The sequence below is a fragment of the Capricornis sumatraensis genome, chromosome 1 (genome assembly GCF_032405125.1).
Source record: "Capricornis sumatraensis isolate serow.1 chromosome 1, serow.2, whole genome shotgun sequence".
Lineage (NCBI taxonomy): Eukaryota > Metazoa > Chordata > Mammalia > Artiodactyla > Bovidae > Capricornis > Capricornis sumatraensis.
Window position 1 is genome coordinate 232353142 of NC_091069.1, and position 17969 is coordinate 232371110.

The 17969-nt window shown below is 37.8% G+C and overlaps 1 protein-coding gene across 1 annotated transcript in view; it reads right to left on the minus strand.

The window, feature by feature from the left end:
* PLS1 (plastin 1) overlaps positions 1-17969 on the minus strand; it is a 127332-nt gene that overhangs the window by 33457 nt on the left and 75906 nt on the right. Inside the window, exons 3-8 of the mRNA XM_068965650.1 lie at positions 17756-17919; positions 15159-15288; positions 10129-10261; positions 8606-8687; positions 235-400; positions 11-153 (exon numbers count right to left, since the gene is read on the minus strand). Coding sequence (XP_068821751.1) covers positions 11-153; positions 235-400; positions 8606-8687; positions 10129-10261; positions 15159-15288; positions 17756-17919 — 818 coding nt within the window. The remainder of the gene's footprint in view (positions 1-10; positions 154-234; positions 401-8605; positions 8688-10128; positions 10262-15158; positions 15289-17755; positions 17920-17969) is intronic.

The window sequence follows — 17969 nt, forward strand, 5'->3', positions numbered from 1 at the left end:
AAATATGAACCTTAATGTCGTGGCTGAAGTTGCTGATGGTAGGCCATCCTGCATTGGTCAGATGGTAGTTCACCCACTGCAGCAGTAATTCTTCTGGAGATAGCCTCATTAGCTCTTCTAGCTCCTCACCTTCCTTGAGCAATGCAATCAGAGCTGAGAGGAAAACAACGAAGTATAAATTTTTCCCACAGTAAATATATGTCAATGAGAAGCAAACATTTTTGATGACCTTACCTTCATTCCTGGAAATCTCAATATCAGCAAAAAGACCAACTTTGATGATCTGCCAGAGAAGTCCCAAGACCAAGTGAGGTTTTCCTTCTGTGAGATCCTGTGCCCCAATGTTGACTACAGTACAACCAATGGCTGAGGCAGAATTCAGGGCTAGGTTTAAATTTTCCTAAATTGCCACAAAGAAAAATATATGTGAGAAAGTACTTTCTAAACTCTTGTCAACAAGTTGTGGAGGTAAACAATCGGTGCTAAAACTTAAGATTTTTAAACATAATTAGTACTTATATCACCTCTATATGCCAATGACTTTCGGAAACCTATCTCCAGGCCACATTTCTGCCCAGCCTCCAGTGTAAGCTCTACACCAATATACACACTTGGCTATGTCCACCTGGATGTTTCATAAGTACCTCCAAGTCAATGTGTCCAAAACGGAAGCAATTTTCTGGCCATACTTCCCTAGTCTCCCTCTAATCCTCTGTTAAAACTAGGTTTCCCTTTATTTTCTGTTGTGGTCCATAGGCCCAACCTTCATTCTTGCCTTCTTTCTTCCTAAGAAGGCAGACTGAACAGAATCCTTGCTCTTCTTGCCTCCTATAGCCTGTGAGCAATTGCTGTGTAATTTCACCTTCTAAAAACCCCTGGAACTGTCTTTCTTCAGGTTTCTTAATTCTTTCCTAACACCCATGCTCAGACTTACTTTCTACAATCCACCTATACTTAGGTACTTTAAGTACCCTGTGATCTTGGGGAAATAAGAACCTGACCATGTTCACTGGCTTTAAAACCCATCAAATGTTCTCTGTATCCCACTGTGTCCTGTCACTCACTCTGTTCCAGCTCTAAAAGGCCTTTGAACTTGTCTTCCCCTCTGCCTGGAACACAGTTTCTTCAAATATCCACAATTCCTTTAAGACTGCTGAAATGCAACAAATGGCTTTCTCTGATTATTCTACATGAAATAACAAGCATCATCACATCACCACACTCTTTGCTGGCACTCATTATTCTTTATTTTACTCTTTACCATTCCCTGACATATTATACAGTTACATATTTATTATTAACTAATAATATATTTTATAACATTGATATAATGTTTATTATTACATATCATTATTACATATGTTTACATATTATTATTATTATTAAGAGTATGAGCTCTGATTATGTCAACAGAGGAAGAACACCTACAACCCAACAACAAAAAAACAAACAACCTGATTAAAATATGGGCAAAAGACATGAATTTCTTTGAAGAAGACCTCAAATGGATAGTAAGCACCTGAAAAGATGATCAACAGGAGAAATCACTAGGGAAATGTCAATGAAACCCACAATGAGATACCATTTTATATCCATCAGGATGTCTGTGATTAAAAAACAAACAAAATAACAAGTGCTAGAGAGGATGTGAATAAATTTGAGCCCTAGTGCATTCCTAGTGAGAATATAGAATGGTGGAATTTCTATGGAAAACTGTATGGCTATTCTTCAAAAAATTAAACATAGAATTACCATGTCACCTTGGGACTTCCCTAGTGGCTCAGATGGTAAAGAATCTGCCTGCAATACACGAAATCTGAGTTTGATCCTGGGGTCAGGAAGATACCATGGATATGGGAATGGCAAACCACTCCAGTATTCTTGCCTGGAGAATTCCATGGACAGAGAAGTCTGGCAGGCTACAGTCCTTGGGGTCACAAAAAGTCAGAAAAGCATGGTGGGACCATGTAATTCGGCAAATCCACTCCTAGGTATATACTCAAAAAACTGCGAGCTAGGACTTGGACTATTTGTATACCCACGTTCATAGCAGCATTATTCATAAAAGTCAAAAGGTAGAAAAAATCCAAGTGTCCATCATCTTAAACAGACAAGTAAAATATAGTGTAGACATACAACAGAATGTTATTCAGCTTTAGAAATGAAGAGAATACTGACTTATGCTATGAAATGGGTGAACCTTGAAGGCATTACAGTGAAAGTTGCTCAATCATTTCTGACTCTTTGTGATCCTATGGACTGTAGCCCACCAGGCTCCTCTGCCCATGGAATTCTCCAGGCAAGAACACTGGAGTGGGTTACTATTTCCTTCTCCATTGAAGACATTATGCTAAGTGAAATAAGCTGGTCACACACACAAAAATAACTATCATCTGATTCCAATATGAGGTACCTGGAGTAGCCAAATTCATGGAGACAGAAAGTGGAATGGTGATAGCCAGGGGATGGGGAGTGGAGAATGGGGAATTATTATATAATGGGTATAGAGTTATACTTTAGGAAGATGGGAAGGGCCCTGGAGAAGAATGCTATTGATGAATGCATAGCAATGTGAATGAATTTAATGCCACAGATCTATACACTCAAAAATGACTAAAATGGTAAATTTTATGTCTAATTTACAACAATGAAAAAAAGGGAAAAGAAACACCTTGAAGGTGCTCTCTATTGCCAAATCTGGAACAATTTAAGTACCAAAATAATCAAGAACACTAATGAATTAAGCTACTGGAAAAAATAGGAATTCCTAAGTCCATATCAATGATAGAAAAGGAGAAAGGAGGAGAGAGAAAAAAGAGGTCTCTGGGTTACAGAAGAATGCCAAATAATAAATGACTAGGGCATGTGGAGAAGTGCTAGAGTTGAAGTAACAATTCCACAACCATCATGGTAAAGGCTAGGTTAAGAGGGACTTCCCTGGTGGTCTAGAGATTAAGACTCATGCTTCCAATATAGGGAGGCAGGTGTGATTTCTCGTTGGGGAGCTAAGATCCACTCAGTGTGACAGAAGGGAATAAAATGGCGGGGGTAGGGGCAAGTAACTCAAAGTTTTCTTTATCCAAATATCCCATTAATTTTAATCTAAAAGCTTAATTGAAAACAATGTTTAATTAATATTAATTTTTCCTTTAGTTGTCATCTATCCAGCTTCCCTGATAGATCAGACGGTAAAGCGTCTGCCTGCAATGCAGGAGACCTGGGTTTGATCCTTGGGTTGGGAAGGAAATGGCAACCCACTCCAGTACTCTTGCCTGGAAAATTCCATGGATGGAGGAGCCTGGTAGGCTCCAGTCCATGGGATTGCAAAGAGTCAGACACGACTGAGCAACTTCACTGATCAATGCTGTACCAGTGACCAGAAACACAAATGTACAGAAAAAGAACCACCAAACAACAAAAAAAAAATAGTTTGGGACAACACATGGCAGCAAATTGGAAAAGACAATGAATTAGAAAAACTCAGAGTTACCTTGGCTTTAGCTACTTTTTTTATTCCCTTTGCAAATTTCTTCCCTAGAAATAACACATGCATAGTATATAGCGATGACTTTTTTCCCAATCACTTTTTCACCCTTTGGAAAGACACCATTTGCTACTAGGCACTGTTTTTGTGGCCATTTAATGGCAACAAATAGTCAATACAGTCAGACTTTAAAATTCACCGAAGTTAAGAAGCAATAACTTTAAGAGCTAGGGGATTTATTGTTAGTTGTGTTTGATTTTCTTTTGGGAGAAAATAGAGATTGTCTTTTCCTCTTATATTTCTATAGTCTGTGTTAGGGTGGGGCCCCTGCTTCCGTGTTTGTTTAAATTTTTATGTTTATTAGCCAGAAGCTATATAAAGGCTTATAAAGCAGAGTAATTATTTCAGTGGCTTCCTCTTGCAGTATGCTGAAGCAATTTATCTTGCTCGGCTCCAAGTAAATGGCTGTGTCTCTTGGGGTTCAGTCAAGGGTAATTAAAGTAAGCATTTGCAATTAAATTATTTTGTAGTGGGATTCTCCAGGCAAGAACACTGGAGTGGGTTGCCATTTCCTTCTCCAATGCAAGAAAGTGAGAAGTGAAAGTGAAGTTGCTCAGTCGTGTCCAACCCTCAGCAACCCCATGGACTGCAGCCTTCCAGGCTCCTCCGTCCATGGGATTTTCCAGGCAAGAGTACTGGAGTGGGATGCCATTGCCTTCTCCACCAATTCACGCTAGACCAGTAATATTTTTCTGTATTCTTTTCCAAGAACATAAAGTATGTTTGCTCCAGTTGTGATTCCCCTGAATGTTGGGGAAGGAACCATACTGAAAATGATTCCAGGAATAGTGTTAATCTTACAGTGACACCTTACATTGACATCATGGTACTGTAGCCAAAAGATATGTAATTTCACTAAACTGACTGTAACAACTAGTGAGAACCAAAATCTTCCATTGCTTCTCTCAGCCTGGACAGCGATAAGAAAGCCACATCTTAACATGATTTTGCACTTATTTGTCTATCTTACTGGCATGATTTTACTCTTCTAGGAGAAGGCAGCAGAGTATTTGTTTGTTCATTGCAGGCACTACTTGGAAGATCTTCAGTGGAAAACGTCAATAGACAGTAAATGGCAACCCACTCCAGTGCTCTTGCCTGGAGAATCCCAGAGACGGGGAAGCCTGGTGGGCTGCCGCCTGTGGGGTTGCACAGAGTTGGACACGACTGAAGCGACTTAGCAGCAGCAGCAGCACTCTAAAGATTCTTTGACTCCCTCACCTCCAAATCTGTCCCTTGCAATCTCCACCAGTCCTGACTGCTGTGTCGTGATCCTTACCTAGTCATCCATCCCCTCTCTTCCCCTTGCCCACTGTGAAAGACCCAGCTTCAATCACAATTCCAAATCTCCAGTTCCAACCTCAGCCTAAAGACACTGCCACGGGTTTGCAGGTGGTGTTTTCTCTTACTGCTGTGAGCAGTGAAACTCAGCTTTGTCATATCTACAGGTTATGTTGGTGACATGTGGAGAACCAGCTTTTGATGTTAATTTTACTCAGAGATGTTGGTTTTACAAGTATTGCAAATGACATACAAGTAATTGGCAAAAAAATGGATTGAAAATAAGGAGTGACAATGTGCTTCCTCAAATAAATGGTAGTTTCTAATTGGTAAACACAATACCAACAAAGGTCCATATAGTCAAAGCTATGGTTTTTCCAGTAGTCACGTATGGATGTGAGAGTTGGACCATAAAGAAAGCTGAGTCCTGAAAAATTGATGCTTTTGAAGTGTGGTGTTGGAGAAGACACTTGAGAGTCCCTTGGACTGCAAGGAGATCCAACCACTCAATCCTAAAGGAAATCAGTCCTGAATCTTCATTGGAAGGACTGATGCTGAAGCTGAAACTCCAATACTTTGGCTACCTGATGCGAAGAACTGACTCACTGGAAAAAGACCCTAATGTTGGGAAAGATGGAAGGCAGGAGGAGAAGGAGACAACAGAGTATGAGATGGTTGGATGGCATCACCAACTTGATGGACATAAGTTTGAGTAAGCTCCAGAAGTTGGTGATGGACAGGGAAGCCTGGTGTGCTGCACTCCACGGGGTTGCAGAGTTGGACATGACTGAGTGACTTCACTTTCACCTTTCATGCACTGGAGAAGAAAATAGCAACCCACTTCAGTGTTCTTGACTGGAGAATCCCAGGAACGGGGGAGCCTGATGGGCTGCCGTCTATGGGGCTGCACAGAGTCAGACACGACTGAAGTGACTTAGCAGCAGCAGAGCAGCTGAACTGACTGACTGAACTGAACATTATTGCCCTACTGGTGATGAGGGACTTGAATGACTGCTATTGTCTAGAGTCAATTCTGAAGAATAAGAAGTAACAGGAGAACCCCACACCGAGGTTGTTCTCCAGGTTCTGTCATGGACAACTGCCCGTCATGCTCAGCCTTTCTTCCTGAAGACCTGTGTTGGTGGGGATAGACAAGGACACTGGGGAAGCTCCAACAACTGAGACATTAGAGAAGTGCTTGTTCCTCCTTGTGTTTCAGTGTCTTAACCTGTAAAATAGGGTATCTTACCATACAGAGATATTAACAAAAGACTCAAGCAAACATGGCAGTTTTAACAGTCTCAAATAGGGACTGCAACTTTTCTCTCTTTTCATTCATTCCACCTTGCAAATTTTCATTTCCAATAGGCTTCAATTCCAGATAAGTTCACTTTTGTTAATCATTTTTTAGAGGGCTTTGTTATACATTTCTTGGGTCAGTAAGGACAAAGGCATTATTTGTTATTCAGATTTCATTCTTATTTTACATACCATCACTTTTACTCCATTTGCAACATACAAATGAGATTTATGTTTTCCGTACTTGAACTAATTGAAATGAAGACTAATACATGTGTTTGCACATGAACCCAGGTCTCCTGAATTGCAGGCAGACGTTTTACCCTCTGAGCCACCAGAGTAGCCCATACATATGTGAGGGTAGAGTATAAACTTTGTATATATGTGAGTATATCAATTACAATGGATTTTTTGCATTTATAAGGAACAGATTCAATCTCCTGTACCTACTCTTGCATTAGTTTCCTGACTTTTAGGTCCTTAAATCTTTGACATCTATTTTTCAGACTTTTACATATTTTTTTCCAATAATGATAAACAATCCAAAGAATGCAGGTCTGTAACACATTGGGTAGGAAGAGAGATAAGTCTCCAAGATCATAAATGAATCCTGCTATTAGCTACTTGGTCTGTCCCTTTCCCTTGCTTTCACAGTCACTGTATGTCATTTTCATCCTTTTATATTTCTCTTCTTTCATACATCTTGATACTTCATAAACCTATCATTGTGAGGTGAAAAACTATACTATCACAATCTTTTACAAATGTATTAGGCTTCTTCGAGATAAAGTTTCATGGGAAACTGGTAGCTTTCTGGCAGATCTATTCCCAGAGCTCTAAAATTACTGAGTAAACAAAACTGATTTAATAATCACAATAACACTTTGCCTCTTCCCAGAGGACTGTCTTTTCTCATTCTACATTAGTACTCTTTTTCAAGCATGCTAGAGACCTAGACTATTAACCCTACTCATATTGGTGGAAGAATGTTACCTTTAAAAACAGAAATATAAAACAGCCCCTCAGACACATCCTATAGTTATTGCAAAATAGTTGTAGAACATTTTTTCTTTATTTTCTCCAAATGCATGACATGTAAGTATTAGAAGCAATATTTAAATTTTTAATAAATTAATTAAAATTAATTTATACAGTAGTAAGAGATGTTGCATTTCAGATTCAGGAACATAAAAAATTGTGTGACACATATTCTAAAAAGATAAATATGAGTATTTTCAACAATGATAGGTATTAGATGATAGGTATTTCTTTCACATCTGACACAAGATGGGAAAGAAAATTAACTTCTGGCCATTACAATCTGAAAGGAGCTTCTTCAAGAATAGCAGTTTCTGCTAGGAACATGCAACATTACTGGAAAGTGAGGTTCAAGAAAGCCATGTTAGTCAACAGCCAATTACATACTTCTTCAGGATCACAGGAAATGGGAGGGACCCTTCGCCTGAGACTAACCAAGTACCACTGCTCTAAAGGATGTGGCTTCCTCATAGAAGAGACTTAATAACCTCAGCAAAATCAAGAATTATACCCTGCCAACAGAAATGGAGGAAACCGCTTAGCAGTAGCTCACTCTTAATAGCCACAGCTGTGATTTGCACATTAACTAGTTGCTTATTACTACCACCTCAGGAGAGTGACAGTATAGCATGATGATTTAAAGGATGGATACAGGGACTTCCCTGGCAGTCCAGAGGTTAAGACTCTGCACTTCCACTCAGGGGAAACGGGTTCCAATCCCTGGTCTGGGAACTGAGATCCCACACATGCAGCCAAAAAAAAAAAAAAAAATACATATAAACAAAATTCCTTAAAGGATGGGCTCTGGAGCTAGACTACTAGGATCATGGCTTGTCCAGTGTGTAACCTCCCAGTGCCTCAGTTTCCTCATCTGTAAATGCAGAGTATCTACTTTATTTTAAGGCTGCTGGGAGAAGTGACAGGGTAATTCATGTGGTGTGTTTCGAACAGTGTCTGATACCTAAAGTGTACTTAATATAATATTCTCCTATTGAGCCAGAGATTTTAAGGGGAAAACTGTGGTGACTATAAATTCCTGAATTTTAACAAGATCTGAATGGAGAAGCTGACTACAGAACAGTTTTGGTACAAAAAAATAGTGAAAATTTTGTCCAATGGTAAAAGATGTGGTCAAACTATGGAGTAGTTTTATCTCAACCAACAAGAACACTAGCATCAAGCAAATATTCATTAATAAAAATAACAATAATTAGACTAACTTAATCTGAATACTATTTTCTTAAGAAATTTCATCCAACATAGTCTGAATCTTAATTTCTTCATTAAAAAAATTCAGCTGAAATTTTACTTAGTAAAAATCTTGCTTTTATAGAAAACCAAAACTACATTAAATGAATGGTTTTGTCTGGACCTAAAGATCAATTCATAAGGGATTCACTATCCTTATAGTAAGATGATTACTAGCAAAGGACAAATACTTACAGAAATAGTGAAGGGGGTGAGCTTTTTCTTATTAATGGCTCTTTCATCAATTGTATCTGGTTCAGATAAGTTGATCATTTTGCTAAAGAGAAAATGGGAATAAATCAGTTTAAGAAACTCAGAAATGTTTTTACTTTTATAAGTAAACAATTAAGTTAAATTTTGAAAAGTAATAATCCATTTCTTTAAAATATACAGGGATTTAATTTTAAAAATCTAAGAAATATTCCCTAATCTAAATCACATTCATCATTCACTGTAATAGTAATCTTAGCATTTCTAATTTTTTCAAAGTCTTGCATTATCTTTATGTGAATCTTGCCTTTATTTCATTTAATGATCACTGACATTCAGCAGCCTGAAGTATAAAACAAAAAATCCTCAAGAAGTCAAATTTCATAAAGTGGTATCAACAGTGTTAAAATTACTGTCGTTGCAGAAAAATAAAGAGCAGAGACTTGACCAAAAATTTCAATAATTCACACATTTTAAAAGAAACTAACATAAATTTTACTTCTGTGTTTTAGAATACATTTTATATTATGAAACACAGATAAGAAAACACCCATTCAATTCATAATAGGAATTTACTCTGAAGGTTAGAGGAACAGATCTGAATTGTAGGTGGAATAAGATACAATTCATGGGGTCACAAAGAGTCGGACACGACTGAGTGACTGAACTGAACTGAATGTCTTGAAAATTAATATCCCGTAATTGTGGGTAGTTTTTTCTTTTTAGGTAAACACACAGGAAAAAGACTGAGGAAAGGTGCCAAAATATCAACAATAGCTTTTTATGGCTGTTAATAGTCATGGTGGTTAGTTTCTTCTTTGAACGTTTTCTGTATTTTTATAAACTTAAAAAATAAAAGACATCTAGTTTTTACAAAGAAGTATGCTGGGACTTCAGTACACACAACCAAGGGCAAAGATAATGGCTTTAGAGAGTTTACAGTCTAGTAAGCAGAAACAGATTGCAAAGAGCCATGAATACAATATTGAATTAAAATATTAATCTGATTTAAGCACAAATGAGGTATATATTTCTATTATAGTTCCTCATGTTTCAGTCCTAGTCAATGATCAACACTCCCTTATTGATAAGTGAAGAAAAAAAAAATTCCAAGGAATTTCCTGGCAGTCCAGTGGTTTGAACTCAGAGCTTTCACTGCTGTGGCCTGGTCTCTGGTCAGGGAACTAAGATCCCACGTGCCACATGCAGCCAAAAAAAAGGAAAAAGAAACCCTTTGAACAGTATTAAATGCATTGGAGAGGTAAAGGTTTCCTGGCATAATTAAGAAAATAAATGAAAAAGATACCAAATAAGAGAATGCATTTGAAGGAAGATCTTGGAAAACATATTGGACTTAATTTTCTATGCAATATAAAAACTTCAAGAACTGTGTACTACTTGTTTACTAATTTCAAAAAACAGTGGACTCACTGAATTGTAGTTTTCATTGACTGCTCTTCAGTGGAGACAGTAAGAACACAGCTCCCTTAACCCAGGGCTCAACTCACCAAAGAAGGATGCCATCAGCAAGTGATTTGAAAAGACTGTCATCATTGGGGTTCATTGGTATGAGATGCTTACAGTCAGGGTCATTCTCCAGGGCTTTGTTTATCCAGTTAACAAAAGCCACTTTTTCTTCCTCTGAAAACAGAAAATCTTAGTTGCTACTGAACTACAAAAATATACTTTAAAATTTCTGTTCAAAAATAATAAATGCCAATTTTAAAAACTCTACCGAAACACTAAAGGGTTTAAGAGGGCTTAGGTTTAAGGAGAAAGAGGAATTCATTCCACTTTTTCATCAATATATTAGGGACGAGGAAGGCATATAGCTTAAATGAGCACAATAAATATTCTGTTGATTCTAAAACTTTTCACATATATTTCTTCTGAGAATTAATGGATCAAGAACCAAACATAAGAGGTCAATTCATGCACACGCATGCGCGCATGCACACACAAACACACACACACACACCAAGGAGAAAATGTAAGAAACAAACAACCACATCAATCGATTTCACCTCCCCCACAAAAATATTTTTCATAAAGTTGTGATTTGCAACTTACAACAGAAATACTAATTTTAATTGAGTTATTTGAAAGAATAAAATAGCTCCATTTCTGTGGAATTTCTATTATAAGGAAACTGACACATCTAAATACCAGTATGACTATCAGCCATCTTCATCCGCAACTTCTCAAGCTGTGGCTTCTAGCATGGGAATATTTATCTTTAGGCAGAAAAATATTGGTGGGCTATGCAGTGAAGAAAGTAGGAAGGAACTTAAAGGAAAATTGTTCTACTACTTTATTATTATTCTGAAAGCATAAAAACGATTTAACAAAATCTGAAAGAAAATAATTCCCATTTCCATCACAGGGTAGCTGGACTTCTTTATTGTCCTAATTTCTAGGACTAGGTAATTTTCCTAAAGGCATATTTGGCAGGTACTCTCAAAATTTAATCTATCACAAACAACCAATAAAGACATAAATATTTACTTTTGTACAGATCATTATCTGCCTTCTTATCTTCTTGCCTCACTATACATACCTCCTTAGGGACTTAGAATCAGTGGATTTATAGATAAGAACAAGCTGGAATCAAGATTGCTGGGAGAACTATCAATAACCTCAGATATGCAGATGACACCACCCTATGGTAGAAAGTGAAGAGGAACTAAAAAGCCTCTTGATGAAAGTGAAAGAGGAGAGTGAAAAAGTTGGCTTAAAGCTCAACATTCAGAAAACTAAGATCATGGCATCTGGTCCCATTACTTCATGGAAAATAGATGGGCAAACAGTGGAAACAGTGTCAGACTTTATTTTGGGGGGCTCCAAAATCACTGCAGATGGTGACTGCAGCCATGAAATTAAAAGACACTTACTCCTTGAAAGGAAAGTTATGACCAACTTAGACAGCATATTGAAAAGCCAACAAAGGTCTGTCTAGTCAAGGCTATGGTTTTTCCTGTAGTCATGTATGGATGTGAGAGTTGGACTGTGAAGAAAGCTGAGCGCCAAAGAATTGATGCTTTTGAACTGTGGTGTTGGAGAAGACTCTTGAGAGTCCCTTGGACTGCAAGAGATCCAACCAGTCCATCATAAAGGAAATCAGTCCTAAATATTCATTGGAAGGACTGATGCTAAAGCTGAAACTCCAATATTTTGGCCACCTGATGCAAAGAACTGACTCATTAGAAAAGACCTTGATGCTGGGAAAGATTGAAGGCGGGAGAAGGGGATGACTGGGGATGAGATGGTTGGATGGCATCACTGACTCAATGGACATGAGTTTGAGTAAACTCTGGGAGTTGGTGATGGACAGGGAGGCCTGGCGTGCTGCAGTCCATGGGGTCACAAAGAGTTGGACAGGACTGAGCAACTGAACTGAGCTGAACTGATAGGAACCAGGAATGAGATATCACTTCACAATGCCTGGATGGTTGTAATAAACAAAATTGACAATAACAAATGTCATTGAGAATGGCAAGAAATTGGAACTTTCATACATTGCTTATGGGAATGTAAATGGTGTGGCCACTTTGGAAAACAGTTTGGTAGTTCTTTAAAATGTTAAACATAGAGTTAACAAATGACCACTCCTGGGTATATACCTTAGAGAATTCAAAGCATATGCCCACACAAAAAATGTGGACACAAGTGTTCACACAGTATTATTCATGATAGCCAAAAAGTGGAAACAACTCAAATGTCTATCAGCAGATGAAAGGATAAACAAAACATGATATTAGCAACAGAACAGAAATGATTCAGCCACAAAAAAGCATGATGTACAATACATGTCACAACATGAATGATCTTCAAAAATATTCTGCTAGGGAAGAAGCCTGTCAAGTGAAAAGTCATAACTGTATAATTCCATTTCTATGAAATTTCCAGAATAGGCAAATCTATGGAAATAAAAAGTAGATTAATGGCAGCCCAAGGCTGGGGGAAGGGGGAAATGGGTAGTGATTGCTAACAAGCATGGGGTTTCCCTTTGGGGTAATGAAAGTGTCCTAAAATTACATGGTGCTGATATACTACAACTGTGAATATACTAAAAACTACAAAGATTCATGGTACTTCAATTATGTCTCAATAAAGTTGTTCTTTTCTTAAAAGTGGTTAAATGTTCTGTGCATGTGTGAAAAGTCACTTTGGTTGTGTCTGACTCTGCAACTCTACAGACTATGGCCCACCAGGCTCCTCTGTCCATGGGATTCTCCAGGCAAGAATACTGGAGTGGGTTGCCCTGACCTCCTGCAGGGGATCTTTCTTACCCAGGGATTGAATCCAAGTCTCTTACGTCTCCTGCATCGGCTGGCAAGTTCTTTACCATTAGTGCACCTGGGAAGCCCCTAAATGTTCTGTGTTGGGTTCTAAATAATGGTTATGTGGGTGTGAAGTGAAGTCACTCAGTCGTGTCCGACTCTTTGCGACCCCATGGACTGTAACCTACCAGGCTCCTCCGTCCATGGGATTTTCCAGGCAAGAATACTGGAGTGGGTTGCCATTTCCTTCTCCAGGGGATCTTCCTGACCCAGGGGTTGAACCCGGGTCTCCCGCCTTGCAGGCAAATGCTTTAAACTCTGAGCCAGCAGGGAAGCCCTATGTGGGTGTATTCATATGTAAAAAAAATTCAATACATATACTTAACAATAGGGCACTGTATGCACTTTACTCTGTGCATCTTATACCTCAATAAACAAGTAAAAAAAAAAAATCTATGGTGATAGATATCAGAAAAGTGGCCGGTTATGGCTAGAGGCATGAGGGAGCCACTCAGGGTGAAGGAAATGTTAATGCTTTATATATACATATGCTTTGCATACATACATATGTATATGTTTATATATGTATGCTATATATACATATATGTTTTATATATATATACTTATATGTATATATTACGTATGATCTCATTTTTTTAATGTAGACTTTGGTAAACAGAACTGAAGCTCATAAATACAGAGAGCAGACTGGTGGTTACAAGAAGCAAGGGGTGATGGAGAGTGGAAGAAATTGGTGAATTTTTTTAATCTTAAATAACTGGATTTAAAATTTATTAAATGACCTTATCTATGAACTGGTTACAGGTTCATTCATTTGGGTTACCTTTATAATCAATAATGACTGCTAGAACCAACAAGACCAAAAAGAAATGTTTTAAATCAATGGAAAAATTACTCCTGTCTTTCATGTAGCTCTACCAGCCCAGAAACTCTCATTTCTTCTTCTCTTCCTCCGTTTCCTCACTTTCTCTTTTTCTTTCAATTTAAGGGAAAAAATCTGATTTTACTTTATTTAAAGTCCTTTAAGCAAGAAAGTCTTTGTAATATGAAATGCTCAAAATGGTGCACATTTACTTTCATAGAGTTTTTATATTTATGTATTATAATAATTCACATATTATTAGACTTAAATAATCTAGAAATAATCCTGGTGAAGAAAATGTTATATGTTAATCTACTGGGCAGCTGCATGAATGCAGCTACAAGATATGTACACATGTAAAAACTCATTGAACTATACACATAACGATTGCAGCAATTCGCTAAATGCGTATTATACCTTAATAAAAAATGAAGATGCCATTTCATTAGAATGGACAGGCAGAAACAAAGCTAAACAGTAAGTACCTTTCAAAAAAAGGAGGTAGGAGTTATAGACCACTGCCTTCACCACTGCACTTCCCGGGTAGGAAAAAGTTAGGAAAATATACACAGTGAGTAGAAGTGTGAGTGTTTATTACTAGAGGAAAATCCATTTAGAAAGCAAGAGAATCAAGAGGAGAATTAACAGATTCAGATCTCAAAGGAAGAAAGAGGGAAAAGTTAAAGTGAGTTTTTATCAAAAATCCCAAGAGTATAGTTTTAATTATGTCAACATGAACAAAAAGAACTTGGCCAAAGGTTTTTAGACATCTTGATCCTGAGAAGCAACCTTAGCATGGGGCAAGCTGTCTCCTCTTAGGAGTTCATGTGACTCTGGATCTCCCACTGGATAACAGTCCAGTGATCCTATCAGATCAAGCAAACCAGGTGCTGTGCTCTACTAGTTACTGGGTTGCTTGATAAAATATGAATGGGGAATCTCAGCTCCTCCAAAATGGAAAGTCCTTCCAATAAACCTCTCCATCATCCCTAAAATTATAGGTCTAAACTAAACTCATGTCACCAGTCAGGATGAAAAATCCATCCCAAGGTCATAATTAAACACATTCAATGCTGAAAATATAAACTCCTATTTTGCTGTTTCTAATCTCTTGTCCCCTGTGCCTAACACACAGTAAACATTCACTTACTATTGTCTATCTTAAATAATTCCAGGATTTTTAATTCTGACACTTCTGAAATTATGATACATTTCAAATCTAATGGCACATTATAATTCAGTCTCATTATAAAACAATGGCTTATAAAGCAAGGGTGTAAATTACAATAAATGGCATCTTAGATCCTGTGAAATATAGGACTTGTTGAATGAACCAATGACTGAAAGATTAAATTTGGAGCAGATGGTTGGTTACCTGAATAAGAATGCTGTGTGCCCTCACTGGAAATGGATGAGGTTCCTCCAATAGCAGTAATCCCTTCCCTCTTGTTAATTATTTTTCTGAATGTTTTGCTGATGTCTTTGCTTTTTAACTCTTGCATTAGCTGGAATGAGAGAGAAGTAAAATTGACCCTCGATTAGATAGCCATTAAAATCATTGCTGTGCAATCCCACTGCTGGGCATACACATCGAGGAAACCAGAATTGAAAGAGACACGTGTACCCCAATGTTCATTGCAGCACTGTTTATAATAGCTAGGACATGGAAGCAACCTAGATGTCCATCAGCAGATGAATGGATAAGAAAGCTGTGATATATATACACAATGGAGTATTACTCAGCCATTAAAAAGAATACACTTGAATCAGTTCTAATGAGGTGGATGAAACTGGAGCCGATTATATAGAGTGAAGTAAGCCAGAAAGAAAAACACCAATACAGTATACTAACACATATATATGGAATTTAGAAAGATGGTAACGATAACCCTGTATGCGAGACAGCAAAACAGTCACAGATGTATAGAACAGACTTGTGGATTCTGTGGGAGAGGGAGAGGGTGGGATGATTTGGGAGAATGGCATTGAAACATGTATAATATCATGTAAGAAACGAATCGCCAGTCTAGGTCAGAGGCAGGATACAGGATGCTTGGGGCTGGTGCACTGGGATGACCCAGAGAGATGGTATGGGGAGGGAGGTGGGAGGGGGGTTCAGGATTAGGAACTCATGTACACCTGTGGCGGATTCATGTTGATGTACGGCAAAACCAATACAGTATTGTAAAGTAAAATAAAGTAAAATTTTAAAAAATGAAAAAAAAATCATTGCTGTGTAAAAGATAGCTATTTATTTGGAATGACATAAAAATAAATACAAATCAGTTGTTCTTGCATTTATTGCTTGTGTAGGCAGATAACCTTCATGTCATTTTATAATAACATGAAATGGAAAAATGTACCACACCTATAATTAGGCTCAAATTGTACACATTGAAATTGTTCATCTAGACTTGCTGTGATCTCTTGTACTAACCACTGAAGAATAACTAAGTACATGATAAAGATTTTTAAATGTCTTAATGAAGATATTTTCCAATCTGAACAGCTTCAACGTATATGTTAAAGTCAAGGAGTCAGCATTTGTAGGAAATTACATAGGCTTCAACAAGTGCCCTCTGCCAGGTCCTGACACTGGCCACTCCGGAGCCTGGCTAGACTGAATTCAATCAGTTCTCCACGCAACAGCCAGAGTGAGTTTTAAACAAGGCATATCTGATCATGCCAGTTCATACTCTATTGCTCTTAGATAAAAACAAAAAATTCTACAAGGACCTGATTACCTGACCCTGACTCACTTGTCTCAACACATTCCTAACCCTCAACAGCTCAGCTCCAGCCACACTGATGCCTTTTTCCCCGAGCGCTTGAGAGTACCTACTATCCCTACAGCCCCAGAGGCTCTGCACATGCCATCACCTCAGCCCGTCTTGCACGTTACTTAATTTCCCCACCCACTCCTTCTATCTGTTTAACATCTTCCTTCAGACAGCAATTCCGTCTTCACAGCATTGGAGACAGTTCCATTTCACTGAATCTCTGCGTTCTCTAATCTCCCCACCAAGTCCAAGTCCTCCTACACAAACTTTCAAGTGACCTGTCTCGCTCTGTCAGAGCATGTATCAGTTATCTTCTCCCTATCTGTGAGATTCTGTCTTCCCCTCCACCTGCAAACTTCATGAAAGCTGGGGCTACATCTCTTTTTATTCATTACATTACTCATAATACCAGAGCTCCTGGTATGAAAGGAACTCAATGAATAAAGAATATAAAAGCAGACAATGACTATTTCATAAATATCTGTTCACTTATAACAGTGAATAAACTATTTCATTCATTTTTGTACAAAAAGCACAGTCATGGTGCTGTTGATAGAAGGTAGTGACAGCCCTTGCTCAACTGCCAGCTGGCAATGGCAACTTAGTCATCTCTCTCAGCCTGAGAGGTTTAATATACATAATAATATTCAGTTCTATTTTTCTTTTATTGGTGGAGTCATATATTATTTTGTATCTTGTTCAGTTCCCTGAGTCTCCAGGTAGTTTAATAATGAACCCATAGCTGGTATCAAAATTCACCAGGTGGCATTTACAGAAACTGAACATATATAACTTATCACAAGAAAATGACCAGTTTCTAGGAGGTATATCTTCCAAATCTTAGCTATTTCAATTACAAAAATATTTCACTTCTCAAGATCAAGTACTAAGATATGAAAATACTTTGCTTACAGAGACAGCCAATAACCATTTAAACTCAACTATAGTTTTAATACAGGATAAATGATTATTACCTAAACCTGACTTCAAATCCAACAATTTAAGAATAACTTTTCCTTTGTTTTATGAATTATTTGTGGAAATTGCTGTTATTGTTACCATCATCATCCTTTAAAAGCAGTGCTTTTTCTGGTTTCTGAAGCCAGATTTAACCAAAGAAAGTAATGACATTACTAAAATTCTGCTCGAAGCAAACCCACCAGTAGCCAAGGAGAGGATTTAGATTACTTACCGACACAAACTCTTCGAAGCTGATTCTGCTATCTTTGCTGTTGTCAGCAACTGCTAGAATTTTCTCCACGATCTCACGCACCTTATAGCCAGGCAGAGGAAGGCTTGCTTCCTTAAACAGGTCCTGGAGTTCATAGTCACTGACATACCCACTGTTGTCAATATCTAAAAAGATAAATTATGAATGATCAAATCTCACTTGTACTTTGTTGGAG